General features: G+C 37.0%; 1 protein-coding gene across 1 annotated transcript in view; it reads left to right on the top strand.

Annotated features, from left to right (window-relative positions):
* STIM2 (stromal interaction molecule 2) overlaps window positions 1-8,494 on the top strand; it is a gene marked incomplete at both ends in the record, with an annotated part of 11,734 nt that extends 3,240 nt beyond the window's left edge. The window contains 7 exons of the mRNA XM_009709210.1: window positions 3,441-3,552; window positions 4,214-4,329; window positions 5,643-5,820; window positions 6,738-6,915; window positions 7,528-7,695; window positions 7,904-8,004; window positions 8,256-8,494. Coding sequence (XP_009707512.1) covers window positions 3,441-3,552; window positions 4,214-4,329; window positions 5,643-5,820; window positions 6,738-6,915; window positions 7,528-7,695; window positions 7,904-8,004; window positions 8,256-8,494 — 1,092 coding nt within the window. The remainder of the gene's footprint in view (window positions 1-3,440; window positions 3,553-4,213; window positions 4,330-5,642; window positions 5,821-6,737; window positions 6,916-7,527; window positions 7,696-7,903; window positions 8,005-8,255) is intronic.
* Between the last annotated feature and the right edge of the window lie 1,583 nt (window positions 8,495-10,077).

Raw genomic sequence — 10,077 nt, 5'->3', positions numbered from 1 at the left:
AAACAAAACTAACTTTGGAATCCTTGTATGTGCTTGATACAGAATGATCTTGTGTTTTTCTGTATTGCCTGGTCAGCCTGTTCTCGACTTTAAGCCTAATATATGGCTGTCATTCGCTCCTTGCCATGAAATACTCTTATTGAATGTAATTTGATTTTCTGAAAGGAGTAGGAGGCCCACAGGAGTACTGAGGCTGATGCTGTAATGTTGTTTCACTTCATGCCTCCCTGCCCTGAAGCACTGTGCTACATGATAAATTTAACATGAAAAAATGCTATGTAGGCTGATCATCTAATCAGCCATTAACATGGGTTAGCAAGGAGCAACTTTCATACAGGACCAGTTTGAAGCTACTTTTGTTGTCTTCACCTTCAAGCATGTTGTTATAGCAGCTTAAAAAAAATAATCAAAAAGTAAAAAAAACCCCAAACCTAACCAAACTTGTGATCTGAAATAGAACAGCTGTTGCAAGTCTAGAAACTGAGTGCTGCACTAGGGTGTAAACACCGTGGCTTCTACTCCTGCCTGCCCAAGGCATGTTGCTGACATCCTCTCTCTCAAGATACCTATTTTTGAAGGTAGGTGTGAGAGGGAAGGATGTTATGATTATGCTTTAATGCTATATGCGTTTAACTTACAGTAATTATCACTTGCTACTCCACTGTCTGAAGCACTATGTTCTTTTTGGGTGATTAAAATAAGGAAAAGTTACAACCTCAGCTAATTAGTAGGAGCTGACACATTCTAATTGGCAATGTTGATCACGTGTCTTGTGTCATGGTTCAGTAGGCTACAACTGCTTCTAGTGAAGAAAGGCCAGTTTGCTTTTCAGTACTGTATGCTGTTGTAGAATAAATATATATGTTGGTCATAAGGTCTTATTGGAGACAAGTCAAGCAATACTTCTTACCAATATATAGAAGATATCAATAAAAAACCCCAGTCTGAATGTTCTCACTGATACAGATCAATCTCACAGGGCTCCACTGTGGTGCTGTAGGAAAGGGTGGACAGTGTAGAGTCCAGTTCCACGTGGAAAAATTGGAGATTTATAGGCACTGACACTGGAATTCTGCTAATGCAGAATTAGTTTACATAACAAATTACATTTCTTGTGAAATACGTGCATGGGAAGAAATTCACACTGTGAAATCCCAGAATAAGAGTTGACTTTACGTATTGATTATGCTTAGCTTAAATGGCGAGTGGCCATTTAAAAGGATGCAACATACATCAAAGAGTGTTTGACATTAACTTTTGTGTAAACAGGTAACAGTGTAAGAAGAAAACAGAAAGTACAAGTTCTGATTCTAGTTCAGGATAGACTTTGGTTATATCTTTTCGCAGTTTCTGTACTAATGGAGGTATCTGGTACAGTGATAGCTAACGAATAGCAAAGTGTTTTTTCCTAAATATAACTGGTTTGTTTGGGGAAATTTCCTTAATGTTCTATGAAGGAAATATCACACCAGTCTAAGCAGTAGAACAGATGTGATTGACTGTACTGTAAACAACTTCAATAGGTACCTCATTTCTTACATGATAATGTTTAAAATTACTACTGAATTATAAAACAGTACAAATTGATGTAAATTTTAATAGTGACTACAAAATACTTTCAGCGGCAGATGTGAAACTTCTTGATATTATTTTTTCTTTTTCTCTTCCCCCCCCCCCTTAAACTCAGTGAATCATGTGGCTTCTGAAATTGCATGTTCTCTACTGTCAGTGATAGTCTCTAGTGTGTAGTAGCTATTTTAGGTAATTTCCCCCCCCAGTGTCACACCAAAACAACGCTTTTGCTTTGGATCATTATGAACATATTTCCAGAACACGGTTAAGATGGTATTTTTCTGGATGATCTTATGACCCTTTTGAGATGCTTAGAGTGACTTGTAAATCTTGATCACTTATTCACAAAACAGTTAAAAAAATCTTTGCAATGTGAAAATAATCTGTTTACAAATAGAGCCCAGACATTTTGCATAGAAGCTTAGAGTAATATGATAAAACTGAGTCTCTTGCAAGACCAATACCTGGAAAACATTTTGTGGCTCAAAAGCAGAGAAAGAAATGGGCCAGCATGCTGGGAAGGAGGTGTAGCCATTCATATGGATGGAATACAAGTGATTTATACTGCAAGTTTATTTTTTTAAAGCTGTAAGTAGGTCTGTGAAATGTGTTCTGTCTCTGGTTATCTGGAATAATGAAAATCTGGAATGTTTAAGCTTATTTTTTTCAGCTATGCTAGTGTAGACAAGAAACTTAGAGGACCTTATTTCAATTTCAGTGGAAACTGAAATATAAATTTAAACTCAAAAAAATTTCTGTTGTTTGCAGCTTACCTGTCAAGCTTTCATCTGCTCTTTCTAAAGGATCATTGTCAAAATTCACCACTGAGAATGTGTCCCTGTGACAAGCTTTCTAAAGAAATGTCTGCCCAGCATTGTCGCATGCAAGTAGTTTTAGATAGAGAAATGTTTAAAAAAAAAAAAAAATCTTCGTGCAAAGATGTCTGTCCAGAAGGAGAAGGAGGCTGTCACTATTTCTTTCATATGCAGAGAAACTTTTGCAGACTTAATAAATGGAGAGAACAATTTCCCTTCGACTTAGTCAGTGTAAAGCTGTAAACTGTAGCAGCTGGCCTGTAAGGACCAGAATGTGATTTCCCCCCCGCCGCCTCCCGAATCTATGGGTAGTACTTCCTTATTTTCTTAGAGTATCCTTAGCTATGAAAGGTTATGTAGACTATTGCTGTTACACAGGAAAATTGTGAATTATTCTCTACATTATTTAAATAATTTTTTTTAGTGGCAGTATTATTGCTTGTAATACAGCTATTTTGGATATGTTTGAGAGAGATTAACTGGTTTTGTGTTAAATTTCTTTTGTCTTTCAGTATTTTCTTTCAATCTCCTCTCTTCCTTTCTTCTCTGCTCCCATTTTGTGGTTAGTAGGTATGAGCCTCTATGAAGATTCTTGTGAAAAAAAGTTCTTAAGCCATCATCCTGGGAAAAATCTTGGTACATTGCCTTAAATGGCTGCAGCACCTGCTGACATGTGTTTAATTCTGCAAGGGTAACAAGGACAAAAGGATTGAGGCTGAGATCGGTTTAAGTAGATAAAAGTCACAAGATGCTGTCCTGATTTAAACTAAAGCAAAACACTAAATTATTCTGTGGAATTTTTAATAAAGAAATGTTTCTGTTGGTTCCACGCTTGTTTGTTTATCATTTGCCTAAGCTTCCTCTGAGAAGCATATAATGAAAAAGGCAAAATGCCAGAAACACCTTAGTGAATGTTAATGCTATTTTTTCTGCAATTATATTTGGCTAAACCCTCTTGCTCACTGTAACTTGCTTTTCTACTGCTTGTCTTTTTATGTGTTGCTATTGATCTTTACAAAAGTTGAAGGTAATTAAACCGACTTTTTCTTCCAGTTCATAACTGGACTCAAGAGGACACTCTTCAGTGGCTGTCAGAATTTGTTGAACTGCCCCAATATGAAAAGAATTTTAGAGACAGCAATGTCAATGGAACAACACTTCCCAGGTGAACGTTTCTTCTGGATTAGTTTCAAATAAGTCCCTGTAGGTTGCTGCTTTAGTCTGCATGTGGGAACAACTATGTGAACCTAAAGTCTAAAAAGATACCATCAAATGCAAGAAAAGAGAAGCATCCTTGCAGTTTTGAATAGCTGGCTACGTTTTTTCTTCTGCCAAAATATTTCACAATATAAATGCTTTTTGCCACTCCTTTCGTCGTAGTTTTGTTTCTTCCTGTTGAAATTTCTATCGATGATCACATAATTCTATATGACAGTGAACTTTCTTTTGAACAATTTCCAATCTATTGTATAGGTAAACATCAAAAACTATCTGCAGGACCCCTTTTCTTGAGCATAACTACTAAATTTGAGTATTGCATGTATTTCGGAGAGGGTGTCACAAGTCTGCAAAATACACCATTACCTTTAACTATGCTTTCATGATTATTCCAGGAAGGAGTAAGGAAATGGTTTGATGTTCATCTTTTGCCACATGCCAATAGGCTTTATTTTTATAACACTACTGTCATTGTGTTATATCTCTCACTCTAATTGCATAACTATAATCTATAGAACTGTGGGAAATGCTGTTGATGTATTTCTTTCCATAGACTGGTTTTGAATATAACTTGTGGAATAGGTTATGTTTTGTCTTATCATTAACAGGATAGCAGTAAATGAACATGCTTTCATGATCTCTCACTTGAAAATAATTGACCGGAGCCATAGACAGAAGCTTCAACTTAAAGCCTTGGATGTTGTTTTATTTGGACCTCTCACCCGTTAGTAGCTTTTTGGAGTTTTCTCTTATCTCTCATTTGTAAGAATTCAACAGAGAATATTTTCAGTGACACTTGATACTGTAGGTAGGACAGCTTATCTGTTTTGTGGGTATACTGATGGATTGCTTGGCATGCGTTGTGGAACTGGGCAATGAATTAAAAGAGGTTATCAAGATGCTGGGATCAGGACAAAGGTTCACTTCTGTGTGTACTATTATGTAGAAATTCTAGTATAACCCCACTTGACAGATGTTGGCTTTTATGTCACAAGAAGTGTCCTTTAAATGTTTCTGACTGTTTAAATTACACTTATAGCTAATGTTACATTCACTTCCCAATTAGCTTGGACAATGTAAGCTGGGATGCTGAAATGAGAAGGGATGACCTTCCCTATGGGAAGAAAAAAGGAAGTAGTAGTGCAAATCCTATACCAATGTCTCTTATGCAGACTGCAGTTAAATTTAATGCAGCAGTTCTGCTTTTGACTCGTTTTAGCGTATGCAGACATTTCCTTACCACATCACCAGTGGTCTCGATGCTTGCTTGTACACAGTTACAGATCTGTTGTGGTACTGCACATGTCGGGTATTCCTGAACCAGGAGGCCTTCCCAGAGCTTGGTGGTCAGTGTGGAGAGTAGTGAATGACTTTGCAAAAGTCAGTCCAGATCTGGGTTTGCCTGACAGATCGGAACTGGAGATTTTTAGGGAGAAAAAGCACTTTGTGTTTGCGTTATACCTTTAATGCTAGCAGAAACTGTCTTTTAAAAAATTTATTTACAAAGGTGCAAGAGACTATAAAAGTTGTACTAACAAAGAAGTGTATGTGAATCTTGGATATGATACTTTGACGATCCAGGTTTTGCTTTTAAAAACTACTGCTATAAGCTACTTACACTTTTAAAATCTACTTTGTTTTTTACAAGTGCATTTTCAACTCAGCATAGGGTATTCCAGAGGGCGCAGGCTGGGGAGAACTTACTCAAACATAACTAAAGTTCCTACTGACCTGATAAAGTGAAATTGGGGAAACTATTTTTTAACCCATTTAAATAAAGATACAGACTATGTAGTGTAAAAATTTAGTTAGCTTTCCTCAGTCTAAGTTTTAGTATAGATTAAGTAGATTGTATTAGAGCAGAGTTGCTTATGTTGTATGGAAAATGCTCTGGAATCAATTTGAAAGGTTGAAAGGTAGTTGTTGGAGATGATTTCAGATAAATGAGCTGAAATTCTGTTTAGCATCAGGTTCCGTTGCCCTAGTCTGTTGTCTGTATCAATGAACTAGTTAATGATTGTGTTATTCTCTGCACAGGTCCCCCGCACAACTGGATGAAGGACTTTATATTAACAGTTTCTATAGTTATTGGTTTTGGAGGCTGCTGGTTTGCATATACACAGAACAGAACCTCAAGAGAACATATCACAAAAATGATGAAGGACTTAGAAAGTCTCCAAACAGCAGAGCAAAGTCTTCTTGACTTGCAGGAAAGGTACAAAAACTAAAAAAGTTTTATGATTAGTTGTCCTTTTATTTTGAGGTTAAATACAAATACAGATCCTTTACAGTCATAAAATATTTGTGTTAAGCTGACTTTATTCATCTTCATTTTGCATGGAAATTGAGATTTCAGTGATGGTGGATTTTGAGGTAGAAATTCCTCCTGGGTATTTTAGCAGGCAATATGAACTTGGGGATGAAGATAGAGAATAGAGGTTCAATCTTTTTTTACCTACAGGTTTAAAAGTATGTACTGTTATTTTCATATAGTTACAGTTTACTTTGGAAATATGAATGGAAATGGAAATGAGAACTCTTCTCCTGTTTTTTAGCTCTTAAAATTGAAACAGACATGGACTGATTACTTTCTATTGCTTATTTAGCAATGTGAGAGTTGATAGTCTTCTCTGGTGCACTTGTAACTCAATTGTCTATAAAGACTTGTATTTTGATCTTATTAGACCTTTAATGAAAGTTCACCTAAAAGTTTGCATATTGTCTGACGTGGACATCACATTGTGTGATGTAATTGCTGCTGATTCATGAAGCTTGCACAGTCTTTATTATGACAGAACGGTTGAGGTTGGAAGGGACTTCTGGAGGTCATCTTGTCCTGCCCCACCTGCTCAAGCAGGATCACCTAGAACAGGTTGCCCAGGACCATGTCCAGGCAGCTTCTGAATAAGTCCTAGGATGGAGACTCTTATCACCTCCTTGGACAGCCTGTGCCAGTGCTCAGGCACCCTCATGGTGAAAAAGTGTTTCCTGATGTTCAGACGGAACCTCTTGTGTTTTGGTTTGTGCCCATTGCCTCTTACCCTGTTGCTGGACCTGTTTTCTTCTCCTGAGCACTGCAACTTTTAACAAATATGCTGTGTATTTCTTCATATTTTTTGTTCAATTGTGAAGGCTTGAAAAGGCACAAGAAGAGAATAGAAATGTTGCTGTGGAAAAACAAAATCTGGAGCGCAAAATGATGGACGAGATCAATGATGCAAAACGGGAAGCTCATCGCCTAAGGGAGCTGAGAGAGGGAGCTGAATGTGAGCTCAGCAGGCTCAAATATGCAGAGGAAGAGCTAGTACAGGTATCTGCAAACTGTTTATAATCTTAGTGTTGACTTTAAATTGATCCTGGTTTTATTAGATCCTTAGGAGTGTTGAAAGCAGCATTTCTCTAATGCTAGATTTGAATGGAAAAATTCTAAGAGCACTTAATGATTGTCTGTCAATCATGCCATTATCTAGTAAAATAATCCTGAAACTATAAAAGCATACACTTTGTGTATTAGGTTATCATAATGTTGTTGGATTCATGGAACAAAATATATACAAAAGCTTTTTTTTATCTGTGTTGTTATCAGATGAGAGATAGTAGCTTTGTCTCACTCTTCTGAGGAGCAATAGATAGGATTTATTGTACTAAATAAAAATGCTGTCTTACCAAAATATTTAAGCCTCAAGTTAGGGACAATATATCATAGGAAAAAAAATCTGAGTATAATATAGTATATGGAAATTCATGTGGTATATTTCAGGAAATGCCAGATCTGCCTTCCTGACAGCAATTGGCATGCACCAAAGCTCTGTAAAGCCTTAGTATGTTGCTGTGGGGGGTAAATGTGCTTGTATTTCCCTTTCTTCCACTGTTACTTCTAATGATACTCTTGGTGACATTTTTATTTCTTCTTGATTGTTAGGTTCGCATGGCTTTAAAAAAGGCTGAGAAGGAGTTTGAACTGAGAAGTAATTGGTCTGTTCCTGAAGCTTTGCAGAAGTGGCTTCAGTTAACACATGAAGTTGAAGTCCAATATTACAATATCAAAAGACAGCATGCAGAAATGCAATTAGCAATTGCCAAAGATGAGGTACTAACTCTTGCTCTTCAGCTGCTTAGACTTTTCTGATCTGTTGCTAGATGTATGAAATAGTAAATACAAATTATTCAGATAAGCATTTGGATATTTTTTTCTCCACTGAGTTGTTTGCTACCTGTCAAGTATTGCTCATGTTTTGTCATCTGTTTTAAGTATATAACTCCTAGTTTTATGCTTTTCATGTTATCTTGGTTTATAGGCAGAAAAGATAAAAAAGAAGCGGAGCACTGTATTTGGAACATTACATGTTGCACACAGCTCCTCCCTGGATGAAGTGGACCATAAAATCCTTGAAGCAAAGTAAGAGTATTACCAGAATGCGTTTTCTTTTGTGATTATTTGCTCCTGGAACAATGGAATTTTTTGAGAGTTGTGGAATTTAGTGTCTTAGTGGTTTTGCACTTTTAAGTAAAACAGTTTAAAAGATACTAAAATGCAAATATTTGGGCAATCCTAATGGATCTTCTGGTATGCTGGAATGAGTGCACTGGTGTTGCTTTGCTTTATCATTAAGAACAGTGTATGTAATTTCAATGTGTGCTTTTCTTCAGGAAAGCACTCTCTGAGTTGACGACATGTTTGAGAGAGCGTCTTTATCGATGGCAGCAGATTGAGAAGATTTGTGGTTTTCAAATAGCACACAATTCTGGGCTCCCAAGCTTGACCTCATCTCTCTACTCTGATCACAGCTGGGTAGTTATGCCTCGAGTTTCCATTCCTCCTTACCCAATTGCAGGGGGAGTTGATGACTTAGATGAAGATACTCCTCCAATAGTTTCACAGTTTCATGGTAAGTGGTGAGCTCAGTAACAAGAAAGGGGAAAAGTTGTGGAGGCGTGGGATTTTAAAATCAGGTGGGAGGACAGTACTGAAATCAAACAGAATTGGATCAAAGTCAAAAGGACCAAAATTCTATCTGACATTTCAGATGCATCTTTTTGGACTTGCATAAACCGAAAATTGGGTTTTGCAATAAAAATAACATGAAGAAAATGCCTTTATTCTGTTTCAGTGGGGGTGTGGAGGGCAAATCCAGCTAAGGTTTTGAAAGTCTGCTTGTCATACTTGAATTGCCACTTAGGCAAAAATTTATAATGAGTAATACTGAATTTCTGTTAGCACATTTAATCTTTGAGATGGAAGGGATGAAGTTAGTCTAGGGTCCCTTGAGCTACTAGGAGGATAGTAGCTTTGAGAGGCTGAATGCTGTGTAGCTTTTCAGATGTTCTTTAGTGGCTGGAACAAAATCCTGTTGTTGTCCAAGGGAAGCTTTCAGCAGACTGTTTGTATTTGGATTCAGCGGGTTTTTTGAGTGTGAAGCAGAGAGGCCAAGTGCTGGAGCGAAGGAAATCCAGCTTTGGTTAAACTATGATCAAAAGATATACACTGGGGATTCAGACCACCCTCGTATCTTGAGTCATTGCGTCAATACAAGAGCCTGTTTCATGGAAGTTGTGATTAACTGTACTCTAGAGGCAAATCAAAAAGATGAGCTCCCATGTGGCTATTCAAACAAGCAATATCAAGCTGAGGAATGAGTAGGGAAGAAAACGTTGTCATGTGTGTACATTTTTCTGCCAGGGCTGGGATTCTCAGAAGAAATTAGAACTGTATTTTAAGATAGCGTGAGGAGAATGGTTGCCACTTTGCTAGCTTCACTTAGTGTGCCTTGGGCACATGTTTTTCTTCTGAATGTACCAGCCTTTTTTCTACAGGCCACATTGCAAAGTTCATTAATCCCCTTGCAACACTACTTATTGCAAGTTCTAATCACTTTTAAAGAATACTGTCTTTGTAGTTGTCTTCACTGTGAAGGCTTTGGTTTAAACCTCAGCAACCAATTTCTTGGATAGTCCACAGATTGTCACAACTTTCCAGATGGTCTAAAATGACAAAGCATTTACATATCTATATAAAAGACTTAAGACTTTTGATTTTTTTTTTGTTGAGTTTACTCTTCTCATTGAGGTCTTGCATAGAAGTGAAGCCAGATAGTAAAGTGCAGTTGGTTCAGAGGAACTATGATTAGAAAAGGACTGTACAGTTTGTAAGAGCGTACTTAGTTGAAATTTTACTGTATGCTTTTGCAATTATAATTTAATTTTTTTGGTTCAAGTTCAGTTCATTTGGTAGCATTTAGCTAATGGATGCTGTCTCAGTGATGAAAATTATCTGAATCTTAGTAACACTGCAGAAACTTTAAATGTGTTTTTCTGAATTTTGGCAAGGAATGAGAGCCTGGTTTTGTTAAAGTGATCACATGAGGGAAGTAACTTTTCCCTAATTGAATAGATTTTAAATTTTCTACACACACAAAAAAAAAGAGAAAAACACAACCAAACCAAGCCTGGGAATACTTGGGAATAGGGAAAG

This window comes from Cariama cristata, unplaced genomic scaffold, assembly GCF_000690535.1.
Source record: "Cariama cristata isolate BGI_N322 unplaced genomic scaffold, ASM69053v1 scaffold17430, whole genome shotgun sequence".
Taxonomy (NCBI): domain Eukaryota; kingdom Metazoa; phylum Chordata; class Aves; order Cariamiformes; family Cariamidae; genus Cariama; species Cariama cristata.
Note: the sequence above shows the minus strand (reverse complement) of the source record. Positions and strands in the feature narration are given on the sequence as shown.